General features: G+C 56.8%; 3 protein-coding genes across 4 annotated transcripts; 2 read left to right on the forward strand and 1 right to left on the reverse strand.

Moving 5' to 3' along the window:
• The first annotated feature begins 127 nt into the window (after window positions 1-127).
• Window positions 128-1,527, forward strand: MZB1 (marginal zone B and B1 cell specific protein). Its single transcript, XM_041418045.1, has 4 exons — window positions 128-322; window positions 606-712; window positions 901-1,005; window positions 1,082-1,527. Exons 1-4 carry the CDS (start codon window positions 131-133, stop codon window positions 1,254-1,256), a joined length of 579 nt encoding a protein of 192 aa, XP_041273979.1. The 5' UTR covers window positions 128-130; the 3' UTR covers window positions 1,257-1,527.
• Window positions 1,520-6,158, forward strand: SLC23A1 (solute carrier family 23 member 1). Its single transcript, XM_041418033.1, is given in 16 exon segments — window positions 1,520-1,643; window positions 1,646-1,716; window positions 2,192-2,263; window positions 2,451-2,555; window positions 2,645-2,802; window positions 2,874-2,962; window positions 3,039-3,106; window positions 3,234-3,415; window positions 3,974-4,094; window positions 4,198-4,354; window positions 4,538-4,685; window positions 4,805-4,910; window positions 4,987-5,116; window positions 5,304-5,447; window positions 5,570-5,665; window positions 5,776-6,158. Coding segments are annotated over 16 exon segments (2,010 nt in total). The 3' UTR covers window positions 6,015-6,158.
• A 2,104-nt stretch (window positions 6,159-8,262) lies between these two features.
• On the reverse strand, window positions 8,263-16,619 carry PAIP2 (poly(A) binding protein interacting protein 2). 2 transcript variants are annotated; one of them, XM_041417811.1, is made up of 4 exons: window positions 16,466-16,619; window positions 12,932-13,097; window positions 10,570-10,749; window positions 8,263-9,380 (listed from the first exon to the last, which is right to left on the reverse strand). In XM_041417811.1, the coding sequence occupies exons 2-4, from the start codon at window positions 13,067-13,069 to the stop codon at window positions 9,315-9,317; spliced, it is 384 nt and encodes a 127-aa protein (XP_041273745.1). In that variant the 5' UTR covers window positions 13,070-13,097; window positions 16,466-16,619; the 3' UTR covers window positions 8,263-9,314. The 2 variants fall into 2 exon arrangements, with proteins under 2 accessions (XP_041273745.1, XP_041273755.1); XM_041417821.1 differs by having other exon boundaries at window positions 12,932-13,091; window positions 16,466-16,609.
• Window positions 16,620-18,797: the final 2,178 nt, after the last annotated feature.

The raw sequence follows: 18,797 nt of genomic DNA on the forward strand, positions 1-18,797 counted from the left end.
CGTGCTGGCCGCGCCTCGGCGCCGCTCGCCAGTCCCGGGGGATTTTTAGCCCGCCCCGGGGTTTATAGCCCGGCCGGGGGGGTTTATAGCCACCCCACGCCTCCGCCCAGCGCTTTCGGAGCGCGGTAGGATGCGGGCGGCGCTGGCAGCGTGGCTGGTGCTGAGCCTGCTGGGGGGGACAGGGGCTGAGGACACGTGCGGGGACCCCCCTGCCGCCCCGTCCCGCTCCGTCCCCGCGCCCCAGCTCAGCCCCGAGGAGCGGCTCTCGCCCCACATGCCCGAATCCCTGCGCTGTGACGCCTGCCACGCCATCGCCTTCCAGGTGGGGACTGGGGACACGGCATCCCAAAAGTGGCAGTGAGAACCCCTGTGGGGAGGCTTCAGCCTGGGGAGATGCTGCTGTTCCTCCTGGGCACGCCCCTGATGGATATTCCACTTCGGCGCCTCAAAAAAGACTTTTGGGGCTCCTCATGGACCCTCTGACCCAGATGTTCTTCTGCTGCCGGGGCTGCACAGAAGGGGCTGCAGAGCCCAGTCCCGCTCGGGAGCAGGTCATGGACAGGCTGCCACCCTCAGTGCCCTGATTCTGCCTTTTCTCACCCCAGATTGAGGAGCAGCTGAGCAAGGCAGAAGGGAAGGTGGGCAAGAAGGCTCTGAAGGAGTCGGACTACATAGAGGTGCTGGAGAGGAGCTGCTCGCAGGACTGGGAGAGGTGAGCAGGGTGTCCCTGGGATGGGGGTGTCCCTGGGATCAGGGTGATCCCAGCTACAGGCGAGTCCCCGGGGATCAGAATGTCCCCGAGGACGGCACTACCCCAGGAATCAGAGTGCCCCGGGGGTGTCCCGAGGGACAGGGGTGTCCCCAGCTACCGTTTTCCCTCTAACTCCCCTCTCCCCGCAGTTACGGGGTGCTGGAGCTGGACGGGGAGAAGCGGCTGTCGGGGCCGGGGCTGCTGAGGCAGCAGCCTCTGAGCGTGCTGGTGTCGGGGGGACCTTGGCCGGGCAGGTGAGTCGGGGTTTGGCGGTGCAGGGGGGCTGGGCACCGTCCCCTTGCCGCCAAGTGACACCGCGGCTCCTCGCAGGCTCTCCAAGCTGTGCCACGGCTACGTGGGCGAGCGGGGCGAGGCGCACATCTACGGCGCGCACCGGCGGGGCCCGGCGGCGCTGCGGCAGCTGCTGTGCCACGGGGACAAGGGACCCTGTGCCGGCCGCAAGGAGCGCCCGGACTCCCGCAAGGCGCTGCAGAACGAGCTGTAGCCCGGCGTGGTTAATGCTTAATGCCCCGGTGACCTTCGGAGCCGACTTCGTCCCCAGCGGGAGCCGACACGTGCCGGGCGGTGCGCGCCTTGCCGGTGTCGCCTGTCACCGATGTCGCCGCTGTCGCTCGAGGTCCGGTCCGGCCGTGCCAGCATCAGCGTGGACTCCGTCCGGGCGAGCGGGGAATTACTCTGTAACCCACGGGCTGTAATATTTCACCGCGGCGCTGCTCCAGGCGGGTGCAGCCCCAATTAAAGGAGTTAATGGCTGATCCGTGCCGGGGCTGCGCTCGCCGGTTTCACAACCCCCAGCCAATGGCCGTCCTCCCCCCGCCAACCGCCACCGCCCGGCCGGGGACTAAAGTCCTTCCCACGGCCATAAAACCCCCCGAGCAGGGACAGCGCCGCCGGGGACACGTCGGAGGATGGGGACCCGCTCAGGAGACCTGGCTCAGCCCCAGGTGAATGCAGGCGCCGTCCCTGTCCCCATCCCCATCCCTTCCCTCGGTGTCATCCCAGGGCGGTGGGGAGGGAGGTGGTGGCCAGGCACACTGACCCCAGCGATGGCCATCTCGGGGTCAGGATGCCCTGCTGGGGCTGGCAAAGGCCAGGGTGAGCCTGGGGACTGCAGTGAATCGCGGGACCAAGGGGAGACGCTAGAATGCTGTGGCTGGGACTGGCTGTGCCACCTTTCCCATCTCCTGCAGGGGGGATCCCCCTCCAGACTTTCCAGGAACAAAATACAACCTAGGGGTCGGTGGGTTTAGGAGCCCAGACTCCTCGTGGGGGTCAGAGTTGGCACCGGGTGGGACTGACAGGATACACCCTGGGCCATGGCCCGGTGTCACCCGCATCCCTCAGAGCAGAGCCCAGCCCCTCTCCCGTGGGACACCTGAGTCCACACTGACCCAGCTCCCTCCTTGTCCCCACTGCCAGAACGGGACCTTGGCTCTGGCCCCTGCCGGCTCTCCGCACAGCCCTGGGAAGGAGCTGCCTGTGGCGGGCAGGGTGAGTACCGGGGCACCCCGTGGGCAGCACCACACCCCAAATTCATCTGGGACACACCTGCAGATGGAGACCGGCCAGCCAGGACCCCTCCCATCCCTGCGGGCACAGGGGCTCCCATGGGGAAGGGTGCGGTACCCGTCCCTGCAAGAAGCCCCAGGGTGAGACGGGCTGAGCTGTGCCCCCACAGCAGGACCCCAGGGCGGGCACCAGGCCCCCCCGGCCGGAGGTGGACATGCTCTACAAGATCGAGGACGTGCCCCCCTGGTACCTCTGCATCCTGCTCGGCTTCCAGGTACAGCCTGGAAAGTGTCAGACCCCAAATCCCCGTTCCCCGTGGTGTGGGGCACCCCCAGCCCTGCTGAGCCCCCCCTCGCCCCCCAGCACTACCTGACCTGCTTCAGTGGCACCATCGCCGTCCCCTTCCTGCTGGCCGAGAGCCTGTGCGTGGGCAAGGACCAGCTCACCGTCAGCTACCTCATCGGCACCATCTTCACCTGCGTGGGCATCACCACCTTCATCCAGACCACCGTGGGCATCAGGTAGAGCCATGGCCCCGCGGGCCCCCCTGCCCAGCCCCGGGCCTGGGTGCAGGATCCCTCTGTCCCCGCAGGCTGCCGCTCTTCCAGGCAAGCGCGCTGGCCTTCCTCGTCCCCGCCAAGTCCATCCTGGCCCTGGAGAAGTGGCAATGCCCATCTGAAGGTGAGGGCAGGGGGGTGCAGGGGGTGTCTGGCTGCTCCCCGATCCCCGGGACCACCTCACCACCCTTCATCCCCAGAGCAGATCTACGGCAACTGGTCACTGCCGCTCAACACATCCCACATCTGGCAGCCCCGCATGCGAGAGGTACACCCTGCCACCACCCTGCCACCACCCTGTCACCATCCTGCCACCATCCTGCCACCACCCTGCGGCACCCTGACTCCTTGGCAGGATGCTGACGCCCTCTCCTGCACCTCTCCATGCCCTGCAGATCCAGGGGGCCATCATAGTGTCCAGCCTGGTAGAAGTGGTCATCGGGCTGCTGGGGCTCCCCGGGGCACTGCTCAGCTACATCGGGCCTCTGACCGTCACCCCCACCGTGTCCCTCATCGGACTCTCCGTTTTCCAGGCGGCTGGTGACCGGGCCGGCTCCCACTGGGGCATCTCTGTGCTGTATGGCATGGGGACATGGGGGACGCTGGGACAGGAGGGCAGGGTTGTCCAGCACAGAGCCAGGAGGATGTCAGGGGCATGAGGTGATACCTTGTGAAGGCTGACCTAGAACAGAGGCTGGACAGAGCTAAACAATAAAGTAGGGATTTATTAGGAGGCCTCAATGGATCCACCTTGGGCAGCACAAGAGCCCAGCCAGGGCTACACCCCAGGTGAACCAAAATGGGCACAAAATGGATGACTGGTCATGGGGTCTCTCACTTTTTTTTATCAGTTCTGCTCCTGTTGTCTAATTATAGCTTCAGGTTATGAAGTCCCATCTTTCTTGTTTTCCTCTCTTCAGCCCATGTTTTTTTCTGCTCTTGGGCCTGAGATTTGGATCATTTGTCCCAGGTACCCAGCTAGAGAAGGAATTGTTTTGTCTCCCTACACTGTGAAGAGAGCTCACATTCCCCTAATATGAAGCTCAGACCCACACACTAAAGCAGAACAGAACCTGAAAAATATAAAAGCTAAAACCTGAGGCATCAGAGGGATCCCATCTGTCTTTCCCCCCAGGACCATCTTCCTGATTGTCCTGTTTGCCCAGTACCTGCGGCAGGTCGCCATCTGCCTGCCCGGCTACCGGCGGGGCCACGGCTTTGTCCTGCTCCGCATCCAGATCTTCAAGATGTTCCCGGTAGGGACTGGCTGAGAGCATCCTGGGGCGGCCCCACATTCCCCCCTTTACCCCCACGCGGGCTCGGGAGCGGTGCGGGAGGGTCTCGGTGTGTGCCCCGCAGATCATCCTGGCCATCATGCTGGTGTGGCTGATCTGCTACGTGCTGACCCGCACCGGAGTCTTCCCCAGCCAGCCCGAGGAGTACGGCTACAAGGCCAGGACGGATGCCCGAGGGGAGATCCTGTCCGTGGCACCCTGGTTCCGCGTCCCCTACCCCTGTGAGTGCCCGGCAGCCCCGCGGCGCCCTGGGGCCCCGACACGCCTTCGCCCTGGGGGATGTGGGGACCTGGTGCAGCATCACCGGGGCTGGGGAACACCCGGGGGGCCCGAAGTGGCGCCGGTGAGCACCGGCAGGGGGTTCCTGGCAGTCCCCAGCCCTGACGTGCTCTGTCCCCGGGCAGGCCAGTGGGGGCTGCCCACGGTGACCTCAGCAGCTGTGCTGGGCATGTTCAGTGCAACGCTGGCGGGCATCATCGAGTCCATCGGGGATTATTACTCCTGTGCCCGGCTGGCAGGAGCGCCCCCGCCCCCTGTGCACGCCATTAACAGGTACAATCGGATGTTCCCCCCTCTACGGTACCTCACTCGCACCGCGGCATCCCTTGACACCGGTCAGGGATGCTGCAGGAGAGTGGGACGGGCACCAGCCGGACCATGTCGTTCCCCAGGGGCATTTTCACCGAGGGCATCTCCTGCATCATCGCGGGGCTCTTGGGAACCGGCAATGGCTCCACGTCCTCCAGCCCCAACATCGGCGTCCTAGGCATCACCAAGGTACCGGGGCCGGGGAGGGTCCCGGCTCGGCCGGGGGGCGCAGGCACCGTCACCTGCTGCCGGTGTCTCTGTGCAGGTGGGGAGCAGGAGGGTGATCCAGTACGGCGCCGGGATCATGATCCTGCTGGGGACCATCGGCAAATTCACGGCGCTCTTCGCCTCCCTGCCGGACCCCGTGCTCGGCGGGATGTTCTGCACCTTATTCGGTAACTGTCTGCCCCAGACGCAGCCCCGGGCCGCGTCCCCGCAGCCTCGGGGGCTGGTGAGCCCAGGGGTGCAGGGCGGGTTTGGGGGGGAACAGGGGCCCCTCGCACCCTCCCGCGGCTGGGGCAGCCCCCGGTGTCCGGCCCAGCGTGGGCACCTCCGCCTGCATCACCGCGTCTCTGCCGGCAGGAATGATCACGGCCGTCGGCCTCTCCAACCTGCAGTTCGTCGACATGAACTCCTCCCGAAACCTCTTCGTGCTGGGCTTCTCCATGTTCTTCGGGCTGACGCTGCCAAACTACCTGGATTCCCACCCCGGGGCCATTAACACAGGTACCGACCGCCAGGAAGAGCCGCAGTTTCGGGAGTTTGGGGAGAGAGGAGGGCAGATCTCCCGGCGCTCGCCCACCCGGGAGAGCAGCGGGGAAATCCGGCTCCGTCCCACGTTGTCACAGGTGTCCCCGAGCTGGACCAGATCCTGACGGTGCTGCTGACCACGGAGATGTTCGTCGGGGGCACCATCGCCTTCGTCCTGGACAACACCATCCCGGGTAACCGCGGCACACGGGCTGGGGAGGGGAAAGCAGCGGGGCAGATTTCTGTTGATTTGGAGCTGCCAGAGGGGATGGCAGGGCGGGGGGTGACACTGGACACCCCGCAGGGACGGAGGAGGAACGAGGCCTGGTGCAGTGGAAGGCCGGAGCGCACTCGGACAGCACGAGCAGCGCCAGCCTGAAGAGCTACGACTTCCCCTTCGGCATGGGCGCGGTGCGGGGCAGCCGCTGGCTCAGGAAGGTGCCCATCTGCCCGGTGTTCACCGGCTTCAGGGCCCGGCCGGGGGGCAGAGGCACGGCGGCAGCTCAGGGCCCGGACGGGGGCTCGGTGTGCACCAAGGTCTGAGCGAGGGGAGGCTCCCGGGAGGTGCCGCCCCAGCGCCGGAGGAGCCAGCCGAGCTCCCGGGGGGCTGTCGGGGTTCGGTAGCGCCCACCACGGCCAAAGCCAAGGCTGCCGGTGCTCGGCTCGAACGCGGGGCTAGGGGAACACAACGCTGCTCTTGGGGGACACCCCGAGCTCTGGGGTACGGCCTGGGGCCGCCACCCCGTGCCATGCCCCACCCGAAGCTTCGGCTGGCCAGCGCTTGCTGAAGCCCGTCAGCCACATCGGAGCCAGCCAGAGCCCCGGGGCCACCGAATCCCACCCGGGGCCACGGATTTTCACGCTGTGCCCTCGGCTCCGGCAGGGTGACCCAGCAGTCGGCACGGGCTCTTCGTGGGGCAGTGTCCAGACCAGCCTTAGGATGCCTAACTTAAGACGATACATTAAAAATGATAAAATATTCAAGTGCACGTGCCTGGCCAGTGTCTGTGCTGCCTCCTGCACCGTTCCCTCGTCCTTTGTGCACTGCAAAGGTGTCAGCACCTTTGACCATGCTCCTCCTGGGCTGCCAGGCACGGAGACAACCTGGATTTCTTCCAGGTGGGCTCTGCCTGAACCCGGGGCTGTGGGAGAGGAAACTCAGCACAAGCCCTCGGCAAACCCTTCCTGCCCTGGGAGCTCTGGAGTGCTGGCCTTGTCCTGGCTGTGCTGGTGACACTGACCCATGTCACCGGGCTGCTCTCAGCTTCAGGCACGGAGGTGGCTGACCCCCACCTCAGCGGGGTCAGGCCAGTCCTTAGCCTGGATTTAGCACCAAAGTTGAGCTGAGGCAACATTGCACAACCCAGTCACAGCCCGGGGTGACACTGCCACACACACTCCCAAGCCAGAGCAGGGAGAGAAGTGAGAAAATCTGTTAAAAGTGAAGATGAGGGGAAAAAAAAACCCCCAACTTAAAAAAATCCCCAAGGGATGCAAATACAACTACTCCCCACCTCCCACAAGCACCAGCCAGGCTCTGAGCTCCCTCTTTGGCTGCTGTCCTGGTGGTGGTACCAAGCACGGTGTCACTGTGTGTGACACCTCTCTGGCCAGCTGGGTCCCCTCCCATTTCCTTGTCCCCCCAGCCCACTCGCTGGGGCTGGAGCAGGACTGAGAGGGAGCCTGGGGGCAGTGCCAGTGCTGCTCAGTGCTGGGTGCCACCCCCTGTGCTGCAGTCACACCCCAAAGCCAGCAGGACAGCATGGACAGCAGCAGCTCCTCCCCAGTGAACATCCCAGTGCTTCGGGATACAGCAGAGGGATGAACCCAGCTCCAGCAGAGCACCATGGCCAGGCTGGCTCCACACGCTGGCTCCTGGCTGCTGCACTCAGCTGCCACCACCCCGAGGTGACGGTGGCCAGGCAAAGCTCGTGGACAAACTGCAGGACTCGCTGGTGGAACTCCCACTGCAGACAGAATCAGCTGTGCAGATAGAATTGCTGACCTTTTCCTTTAGGTGCTCGAGTCTAAGCTCTCCCCAGGTCAGTGGAAATCCTGGAGAAGTTCTGCCAGCTCTGTGCATGGGAAGGGAAGGCAGTGCCCATCATTCAGCAGAAGGGGTTGGTGCAGCGGAGCTCCCCCAGGGGGGAGAGGCTCTCCTGACACAGCCAGATGCTTCTGCCGCAGGGCAGCACCTGCAGGAAGGCCCCGCCTCACCCTGCCCGTCCTGCAGAGCTGCAGCCTCAGCTGGGCCCCTTCGCCTTAATCCGAGCTTAAAAAGGAGATACTAACGGCGAGGCTGGGCTGTCCTGAGCAGGGTCTGGGCTTGATCCTTGTGGGTCCAACTCAGGACATTCCATGAAGCAAGAGTGGATGGGGCTGGAGAAGCTGTCGCAGCCAGCACTCGACTCCAGCTCTGGGGCTCCTGTGCCAAGCACCAGGCAGCAGCTGCTGAGAGTCCTCAGCTGCTCCTAGGGCTGCCAGCCTGGAACAGCCACAGGGAGAATGATGGGAGAGCACAGAGCGGGAGGAAAGGAATAAATTCTCATCCCTGGAAGTGTCCGAGGCCAGGTTGGACAAGACTTGGAGCAGCTGGAACAGTGGAAGGCATCCCTGCCCATGGAACTGGGTCTCTGAAGTCTCTTCCAACCCAGAGCAGTCTGTGATTCCATGAAGAGTCCAGCTTCAGCCAGGATCCAGGGCCATGGGGCTCCACAGCGCCAGCCCTGTCCTCCACATGCTGCCGAGTGAGTTCCCGTGCCAGATGCCCAGTTATGAGACAGCCACCACATCAGTTCTACTATTATTTATTTTTTTAAATATTTTTGAAAAAATATAATTTTTTTACAATATTTTCAACTTAAACACTATTCACACTGAACACGTATGGCAGCTTAACCTACCCAAATATGAAGTTTAAGAAGCCAAAACTGTTCTAGCTTTATTAAAAGAAAAAAACCAAAACAACCAAAAAACCAAAAAAAAACCCCAAAAAGTCATTGTGCTGTAGACTATTGTGTAGTGATGATTAAACAAAGCAAGGGAAAAGCACCACTCAAATCACTAACGCTGGGGTTTGCCTGGTTTAATCCAGCTGTGGGAAGTCGGATGCCAAGGGTTCCATAGGCAGTGCTATGTGGGATGCCTGTTCTTGGCAGGAAGTGTGATGGATCTCACACCTCCCTGAACAGCACGGGAAGGGAAGGTTTCTAACATGATCACACACTGCAAAGGACAGGGAACTGCTTCCTCCCAATCGTCTGCATGTTAGTTCAGGAGCTGAGATCTACGACTCTGTACAGGTCTGTGAGATTTGGGTTAAGCTTACGCTGCTTCCCAGGATCATGATGTTTTGTAAGGGGGGGAAATTAACATTAGTAACAACACTGATACCTCAAAGGAAAGTTAGCTAATTTGCATAACAATCAGATCTCCTCACTTTCACTTGGAAGTTAAGGCATTATCAGGTGCAAGCTAGCACCAGTTAACACATCTTTAGTTAAAAACAGACCATTCACCGCAAATTCCAAGTCCTGTTTAAAAAGTCAGAGTCTGCAGAAGGTTTTATTAACGTGGTACTTTGTCTCAACTTGACTGGTGCTTCTTACCTCACTGCCTCCTTCGCACAGAGCCAGGGCCCAATTATGTTTCCATTAAACTTTTGACAGATTTACTTAATAACAGTCTCAGCACTTTTATTGAGCATGCAAGACTAACAAAACTTTGGCAATGCATAAGTGTAACACAGTGACAAGAAGAGAGAGCTTTTACAATTAAATCTTCTAATACTGGCTTCACAGTGTGGAAATTGTGCTACATCCACCAAAAGAGGGCCCAGTCTACTCAAATGTTTAAGTACTTCACCCCAGGAACAAACTCCTTTGCGTTTGGATTCAGATTACTCTTGACCTGAGGAAGGGAAGAGCAGAAATCAAGGTGAATCATTCTTTTAAGCTTCCATTTTCAAGCTGAAGACAATTCGAGGCGAAGGTTTATGGATTTAGAGGAACAATGAGGTACACAATAGGCTTCTTACACTTAGCAGCAGTCTATAATCCCCAGAAAAGCCCATTCCTCTGTGCTACTCCCCAAGTTATCCAACCTTCCTTAGCTCCACCTGAAGTTTCAGCTGGATGAGGGTTCAGGGAATAAGCAGCAAACCACAGGCATGCACCAAACACAGCAGCTTTCCCTCATGCTGAAACAGCCTTTTCTCACGTTGAGCTGTTAAAACGTGCCATGAGGTTTTTAAATTTTGCTTATTTAAGCAAGAGGTGACTTGTTCCAGGAACTTCAGCCACTTCTGGGAATTTTATGTGTATGAGCACTGTATTGATTTTTTACATGTCTCTGTCTGTGACTCCCCTGTCCTGCCCCTTGGCAAGCTGCTGCTGCTCCATGTCCTGCAGTTCAAGGTGGGCACCAGCACCTTCAAAAGGAGCTCTTTATCACAAAGAAATGGAGCATTAGGCTTTTCTGATCCTCACTGAGGCTGAAACTGCCTGCAGCTGCTTCAGCTTGGGAAAGTTGTGGTCTGTATCTGAATCTCAGAGCAGTTGTGTGGCAGGATCGTGTGGGGTCTGTGCTGTGTACAAGCAGCTGTGGATTCTGTGAGGGAAAATAAGCACATGCTGCCCTTTCCTTTGGGTTGAGCTCTGCACAGAAGTCAGACGGCAAAAAGAGGGCAATAATCAGTTTGGTTGCTTTCCCCTTCCCTAGAACTGTTTCAGGGATCTGCTGTGGCTCTCCCAGTCCCAACCAGACCCTGGGACAGGGCTCAGACCAGCCCAATGTGTCAGTGCTGGCAGATACCCAGTGACCCTTTCCCAGCCCTGGCTCCACTCAGTGCCCTTCTTTCATAACATCCCACCCACTCCTGGAGTTGTGCCATGGGAAAGGCTCCACATGGGTATGAAGAAAGCCACCAAACAGGTCACATCCCACGAAGACACCTCCTTTCCACCTATCCTGCACAGCCAGGCAGGGTTTAACAGGCTCCTTCCTGCTGGAAAGGACTTTCTCTTGCCATAAGCAGCAGTAAGCCCCAGCCTCACACAAAGACTTGAGCTTTAGAAATAGAATGAGAAGCTGAGCTTACCACCAGATCCTCCAGCGATGAGCTGTCACTGATAACAAGGTCATTGAACTGGTCCTGGATTTGATCCATTGTTTGTGGGAGATCACGGGCTGGAATAAACCACTCATGCTCCTCCTCTTCTTCCAGCATCTCCTGGAAACAGCGCTCGATAAATTCTTCTTCCCACAACTCCTCTTCAATCTGTGTAATGAAAAGAAACTGCTCCAGCAACAGATCTATTGTGAGCTTGAGGGGGGTTTATTCCCAGGTGTGCGCACCCAGCTGACCTTCCCAGCTGCCCAGCAGCACCCCAGCCCAGCACCATGTCCATGCAGCAAGAAGGACATCAGTGCTTTGTGCAAGGGATTGGGGCTGCAGCTGAAAGGAAGAGGCAGCAGAACCCCCCAGCCCCAGCTGTTTTGTTTGCAGCTTGTTATGACCTGAAGGAGAAGGAAAATGTAGGTCCCAAGCAAAAATTTCAGCTGTACCAACTAGTCTGGACCGAGCTCGCTGCAAGTATGAGGAAGGGAGTTGTGCCAAGACACAGAGCCAGGAAACACTCCCCAGAAAAGTGTCCTGTGGGACTCCTGGGGAAAAAATAACCCCTGCCTGTCACCTGGAACAAGCAGCCTCTCCTGGGGAACCCCACCTGATCCCAGCAGCTGTGAGGAATGCAGCCCTGCTGTCCTGGGAGCAGGACAAACCAACCCAGGCAGAACTGACACGCAGTGCAGAGAGTAAAGCAGTTTTCCTTGGTTGTTCAGTAAACGAGCTTTGGAGCGAGATCACCCTACAAATTTTCCATGTCCTGAATCAGACTGTGTAAGAAGGGAAAGGAGGGAAACAGAAGCCGGTGTGAAGGACTTGCCCAGACACAAGGGAATGGAAAATTGATTCAGGACAGATTTAGAAGTTCACTCAGTGGAAGCTCGAACAAGTTTTCCCATCTACCCTTAGCTCTGAAATCAAACACCTCCTCAATCCTGGAATGGAAATTCAGTTACCACAAACAAAATCAAAAACATTAACACCACATTATCAGGACTGCTACGCAATCTGGGTCCTTGCCCTTGGGGCAAACACACCCACGAGCTCACCAGGTGCTCTGGGGAGCAGGGACTCATCCCCACATGGTCAGAGCCAGCGCCCAGGCACTCCAGAGGCACTGAAGGCTGACTCAGTGATTCCCCAGAGCAGCACTCCAGCCTGGGTGGCACCTCCAGGAGGCACTGCCTCCCTCCTGCTATGGGCACACAGCCACAGGCCCCTGTTACACAGGGCTTGCCCAGTTCCAGGGGCTTGGTTACAGGCCTGTACCCCTACAGGTGCCTCCACGGCAGCTCTAGCAGTACTAAATAACATTTATTTCCCCAAACAGCTGGAAATTAGGACTGCCTGTTTTTATTTTCCAGCTCCAGTTTAACTTGCTCAGGCTCCCAGAGGACTGTGTCTGCAGCAGCAGGTGACCAGGCTGCACCAAGTGTGTCTGTCTGAGCATGACCCTTCTCCCCTCACACATCCACCTTTCCTCTGCTCTGACAATGGAATCTGTGCCTGAAAAATCATGGCACAACTCAGCTCCTTCCCAGAGAACTACACCCCCTGCATGCTAACTGTGGGACAGTTCCCAGGGGGAAAAAGCCACCAAACAGGAAACAATGCATAGAACGGAGGTTTTGTGAGCAAAACTGACTCTGAATGAGCTCAGAGCTGCTGGCACCCTGAGGATCCCATGCTGGTAGCTCAGCACTCGGCACAGCCACAGCTGCTGGAGACAGGCAGCAGCTAAGGAGAGTACAGAGCAAGCTGGGAATGGGAAAGGGGTGTGGAAAGAGGTGGGCTGTTCCCAGTCTCCAGAGCGTGAGGGAAAAGGGTGACAGAGGCGAGGTGGCAGAGGAAGGTAAGGCTTCCTTCCCACCAGATAGAGAAGGGAGCTGTAAGATTCAAGTATTAAAATGAGCAGCTGTCACCCAGCACCCTGTGGAGCAGCAGTGCTGTTCCCAAGGCAGGTGTGCACCTGGAATTCCCCAGCTCAGCACTGGGGCACTCAGCACGTCCACACACGAACGCCTCCCGGGCCAGCCCTTCCCAAGTGCCACGTACTTCTGTCAACTCTCTGTTCTCCCCCGGCTCCTGCAGAAGCAGGGAATTAATTAATGGATGCATTAGAATGTGCTGCACTTCCTGTGTTTTCCACCAGGACTACAGACAATCCGCATTTCCTGCCAGAGCAAGGGAGACCTGTTTGTTCCCCAGGATCACTCCAGAGAGCCCATCTGAAACTTCCTCTCCAAAGGTCTGTCAGTGGTGGACCCCAGCTCTGTCCCCTCAGCTGGAAAGTGACAAAGGATAGACGGGCCATGGAAAGCAGGGAAAGACTTGCCTGCCTGTTAAACTCCTCCTCGTTCTCCATCCACATGTACTCAGCAAAGGGGTTGTCATCCTCGTGGGAGTGCCCGTTGATGATCACATCCTCACTGATGATGCTGGGGCTGGTACTGCTGCGACTCGGGTCCTTCATGGCTGCCACTCCGATCCCAAACCTGCAACTGAGGAGGGCAGCATTCAACACCTGCACGTTCCTCATTCCCTGCCCTGCACAAGCCCAGCCTAAGGGAACACAGGCTGCACCTGCATTTGGAGGCTCCAGGCAGCCTTGCCCTGACTACAGCCCTGGGAGCTCTGAGATCACAACAAGGAACAGCGTCACAAGCACCGCTCCCATTGTGCGTGGATTCCAGCGACAAATTCATTTCCCAAGCTGAACCTTACCGAAGCCAAGCACCATGGCCAATGAAAAGTGACAGGAAAAAACAGTAGGAAACTTGCCAGTAGGAAAATATTTAAACACTCAAAAGGAGAATTTGTTTTCCAAAGCACTTTTAAGTGTTGTGTGTGATGGCACGAGCCAGGTTTCACAGCCCTTTCCTGCTGGGAAACCTTGCAGGGAGCAGAAACCACGAGGAACTGACCCTGCACAGGGCCACCTGGAAATCTGTGTTCTGAGGTGAGACAACATTGCTGTCCTTCTGTACCATGCCCAAATGCACAGGTCAACACTACAAAGCCCAGTATTTGTTGGATACTAACACTGGTAGTATAGATTTTCTTTAAACAGTACACAAAGTGAGACAACATCATAAAAAAGACCTAAAAAAAAACCTGATCAAAAAAACCCATTACTCAAGTCAAATTTAAATGCTTTCCTCATGCTAAAATTCACAATGGAAGTTTCAGCAGCAAGTGAAAATATTTTTATTTTATTAACAAAACTTTGTTGTCTGCATATCAAAGAGTGACTTCTTCAGAGAGGAGGGTATCAAAATACAGCCTTGTTGTCATTAGAGTACAAGGGCTTATCACCCAGCACCTCCCATTTTCTCTTTGCATTCCAGCTGGTCCTGTTATCTAGGGAATTAATGCAAGTTTTGGTTCAAAACTCTTGATAATACCAGCTAAAATACTGCCACATCTGAGTGACCGATTAAGAAAAGCCCAAAGAAGAAGGAGCCTGCCTGGCTTGCTGCGTTCCACGTTTCCCAGTCAAAGGCAAAGCCCAGCATGGAAGTCACTGCAGCTCCCTGGGAAGTGCCACAAGCGGGAGCAGACGCCTGCACTCCACTGTTTATTCCACTGAGGGAAAACAGGTTCTTTTTGATGTTCTTTCAAAACAAACTTGCTGAGGATTATTGGCAGCATTTACATAAAACAGGAAAGGACATTGCTTTTAACACCCCAATTCAAGCTTGAAATTGCTTTAAGCCACTTCAGCTGTTCCCAAGCCAACACACAGGATGGAGTATAGGAAATAAAGCCTAAAAAATCTTATTTCTTTCTCCCCTCACTTTTTACTGGCATGCATTTTCACCTTCTCTTTTGTGACTGCCTCAGCAGTGAGGAACTCGGGCAGCTTCTACACAAAGGTGACTGTACCCAGGCAAGTCCAGAATGGTAAAAATAATTTAAAAAACCAACCCAAACCAAACAAACCAACCCTACTTGTTTGTGTAAAAGCTTGGAAGGTTAATTTGTTGAATCACAGGCAAACTTTCCCATTTCTGAAGCGTTCCCACCAGACAGGAGCTCCAGCTTTAGGAGGGAGGAAGAGAAGTCCAGCTTGGACCAAACCAGCTTTGTCCACCATTGCCCAAGGATGATGGGGATGATCTTCAAGAAGGACCCAGGCTCAGCCTGAGGATTTGAAGTTTATCTGATGAAGCCCACAGTCCATTCATGCCTTTCCCACAAGGAAACATGCCCACGCCCACTTATCCTGCAGGAACTCTGAGGAAGCCCCAGGCTGGTTCCTCACTCACAGCACTCCCGATTTAAATTTCTGCAGCTTCCAACAGAACAAATAAATCTTCCAGAACAAATAAACCTTCCTATTTCTCCACTTCAAGACACAGAGCAAGCTTCTGTGCTCACGTGTGGGGACAAGCTGAGTCTCGTTCCACCAGTACTGGTACAACCTTTTCAGTCAGGGAATTCTGAGGGGGAGAGCCAAATGCCACTTCAGTCTTGCAAAAAGTCCCAATCCAAGCAGGCTGCTGCAGGAAACAAGCCCCAGTGCCAGGCTACACTGCTGCTGGGAACAAAAATAACCCATTTTCCATCTGGGAGTAGGTGGGAAGCAGAGGAGCTTGAAGCTCCTCACTGCAGAAGAGGAAATGTAACACTGGCAGTGCTAAGGAACAGAAAACAGGGAGAATTCTGCCATGGTGACAAACTGAGGTTCTGACCCAAGTTCCTCTGGGATTTTAGTGTGGAGTGGGGGTGTGGAGCAAGCACAGTGCGAATGCATAAGGAAAGACACTAATAAAAAATAGCATTTGTATCTTAGGAACGAAGACAGGAATAAAAAATTCTGTAACAACAGGCTTTCAGTTAACCCTGAATTGTTTTCTGTATGCAGTGTGCAGCTTGTTACTCCAGAACATCACTAAGGCCCATTAATTCACCCATTTCCCTGAATTTTGCTGCAGTTACAGCCATGAAGAGCCCTTGACCGACCATCATTAAAATTCAGAGCTTTGTGACTGAAGAGTCTGCATTTAAAATCCAGTCACGAAAGAAGATTATCCACTGCCTTCTCCGGAGGTGAGGTCAGGCCTAATTCCATGCAGCAACCACAGGTCCTTACCCGCCACAGGAAAAAAGAGAATAATTAAGTAAAAAAAAAATTACGGTATTTGCTTTAAGAACCCAAAAATAACATGGTTTTAGTGTGAGCAGAAGATTAAAGGAGATGTTTTAGAGCAGCTCGGCCAGAAGTCAGTGACTTGTTTATCAGCCGTGACTGCTCCTGCGAGTCGGCAGCGCCGGCCCAGCTCCTCCTTATCTATCGAGATTAGCACACGGCCCTTATCAAGGGAGCTGCTTATAACCGTCTAATAATATACTCGCCCAATAAACAGATTTCTTAATCAAATCCACGCGGGACGCCAGCGCTATCTGATCTAAACGCCTCCGAGCGCTGCGCTGGAGGTTACCGAACGCAGCCCGCGCGGGGCTGAGCAGGGGGTTGTGGGAGCAGCGCCCCGGCAGGGACGGGCCCTCGGCGGCTGGCCGGACCCGCTCCGGGGCCGTGTTTCGGTAACAGCGCGGCCGCCGCCGCGAGCCGGTGTTGTCGGTACCGCGGGTGCCGGTAACCCCGGGCCGCGCCGCTCGCTGCCCCGGCCCCGCGCTCGGCCCCGTGCGGGCGGTAACGCCGCGGGGCCACCGCCCCCGGCCCCGCTTTGTTCGGCACCAGCCGCCCCCGTAGGCCCCGGATGGCGCCGCAGACAATACCGAGGGGCGGCCCCGCCGCGGGGGGTGGAGGCCGCGGCCCGGCGCCGCCTCAGGGGAGGGGGCGGCGCCCTCGAGCCCCCGCGGCGGTGCCGACGGTGCGTGCCCGGGGCCGTCCCCCGCCTCTCACCTGCGGTGCGCAGAGGAGCCGCCGCTCCGCCGTGACCCGCCCGGACCCCACCGGACCCACCGGCCCCGCTCCGCTCCGCCCGGTCCGCGCTCGGCCCGGCCCGCCCCGCTCCGCCACACACCGCCGGACCTGACGTCACTTCCGTCAACGCCGGGCCCCGCCCTCTCTCCCCCGGAAGCGGCGGCGGCAGGCGCGCGGCAGGCCGCAGCATCGGCGGGGGGGCGGCGCGCTGCACACCGGGACTCGTAGTCTTTTCCCCCCACCCTCCTCCCAGCGCGCGGCATGCCGGGAGCTGTAGTCCCGCACGGCACCTGGCGGCCATTTCGCGCGGCGGCGCGGGGCACGCCGGGAAGCGCAGTCCGGCGCGGCGGCCGCCATCTTGTGGCAGCGGCGGTGAGGGGGCGGGGACCGAAGACCCCGGGGGCTCGCGGAGGGGTCGCCGAACGAGCTCGGGGCTGTCAGAGAGCGATGCCAACACTCCCCGTTACCGGGCATCTCCCGAAGCACCCCAGCGTCCCTCGGCACAGCGGCTGACCCGGCAGGCGCAGGCCCCTCGCCTCACTGAGGGAGGGGATAATGGAACGCTGGGGAACAACACTCCCGTTCACAAAGTGGTGGTTGTGCACGGACTCGCGCGTTTTAAGGCTCCGTGTCAGGAAATGGGACACAATAGGTATTCTTTATCAAGTACGTGCCGAGGCTTCAGCCCAATTTACAAAATGGGTTCAAAAAGCCATTTTTATTCTTTTGCTTCTCCTCTCCCTTTTCCTTAGGGGAAGGTGGGAATGCCTCTCCTGGCCATCCACAGCCAAAATGGAGCCACAAACGCCCCGTGAGCCAGCTGCCCCAGCTGCAGCCAGCCGTGGCACACCAAGCAGATGGAAATGCCCAAGTGTACGGTAGTTTATACTGATCTCATCAGCCACCATTACCAACTTGTTCCCAGGGCCCAAAGGTTTCCCCACAGTCCATCAAACACTGCAAAATACCTCTGAAAGCATCATCCTCAGAAAAACAACACCGTGCACTTGCTACTGTTATTTCCACAATTTCCAACTCTACAAATCCAGCAGGATGTGGTTTTCTCAGTGGAAGAGGTTTCTCTTTCTACTCACTCCCCACAGCAGTGGGTGAGCAGTCTCCAGCTTCCTCCTCACAGCGCAGAGCCCAGCATTTCACACTCACCCTTGCACTCTGGGATTTCCCTCACCCTTCACAGTGTAGTTATTCCCAAATAAGCAGCCCATGACACCAACATGTGTGTCTGGAATCTGTCCTTAAGAGCAGGTTTTTCTGGCACCTTTTTCTCAGAAATTACCCTAAGGGCTCTATTCTCCCTGACATCTGCATGGGAACAGAAGGCACTTTGTGAAGCAGTGAGTTTGATTTAACTTTTGACATGTAAAAGCATCCTTACACTCACACCTGGGAATGCTTTAATGTTTAAACACTAAACATGTACATGTTTAACTGTACACAGGTCAGCATTCACACAAGCTACAAGATCAGCACAATTATTAGCTAACAAAAGGCTACTTTAAAAATTGAATGTAGTATTTCAATACATTAATCTTAAATGCACATTGTAAGGAAACTTAAAAGACCTTGCAAATAAATTTATCTGCCTCCCTCAGAGAGGGGTGCCTGGTCTGCAGCCACACCAGAGGGACTCAACAGCCTCTCAGTGACAGATGAGTGACAAACGCCACCTAAATGGGGCTCCAAGCCCATCCTTGATTTTGTTCTGCTCTAAGTGCAGGGCTGCTGGTGCCTCTGATTTCTTTCAGGGGCCTCAGAAAGCTTGAAGATTCTATCAGTGCCTGACATTTAATCCATTTCCTACAAACCCAAACATCACTTTGCATACTAATGAGCGTCGTGTACAGAGCAGTAACTGCTCTCTGTACAGGGATGAGTCACTGCATGGTAAAACTTTAATTTGGATGTGCTATTTCAACAAACCCTGCACTGGAGCTGCTCCTCAGCACTTCTCCCCTCTCCAGGCCCCACAGAACCTGCTGCCCTCACTGGAGGTAGCTCACCTCTGTGAGGGACTGCACCCCCTCAGGGGAGGGTGCAACACAAAGTCACAGCTGGAAAAACACGTTCGTAAGGCTTGACTTGCAAACAGCACAAAGTCCTGTGTCTGCTGGGTGTGTCTGCTTAAGGAAGGAGTTATAACTTCATCAACACTCGGCCTCCTGCACGCCAAACCCCTTGCAAGCCCCAGCTCCTCACTCATGGAGGCTCAGGCTGGAAGAATGGGCCCCAGTATGTTTTGTCTGCATGAATGGGATGTGGCTTCAGCTTTGATGAGAACACCCCAAAACTC

This window comes from Onychostruthus taczanowskii, unplaced genomic scaffold (genome assembly GCF_017590055.1).
Source record: "Onychostruthus taczanowskii isolate IOZ18803 unplaced genomic scaffold, ASM1759005v1 scaffold107, whole genome shotgun sequence".
NCBI classification, from domain to species: domain Eukaryota; kingdom Metazoa; phylum Chordata; class Aves; order Passeriformes; family Passeridae; genus Onychostruthus; species Onychostruthus taczanowskii.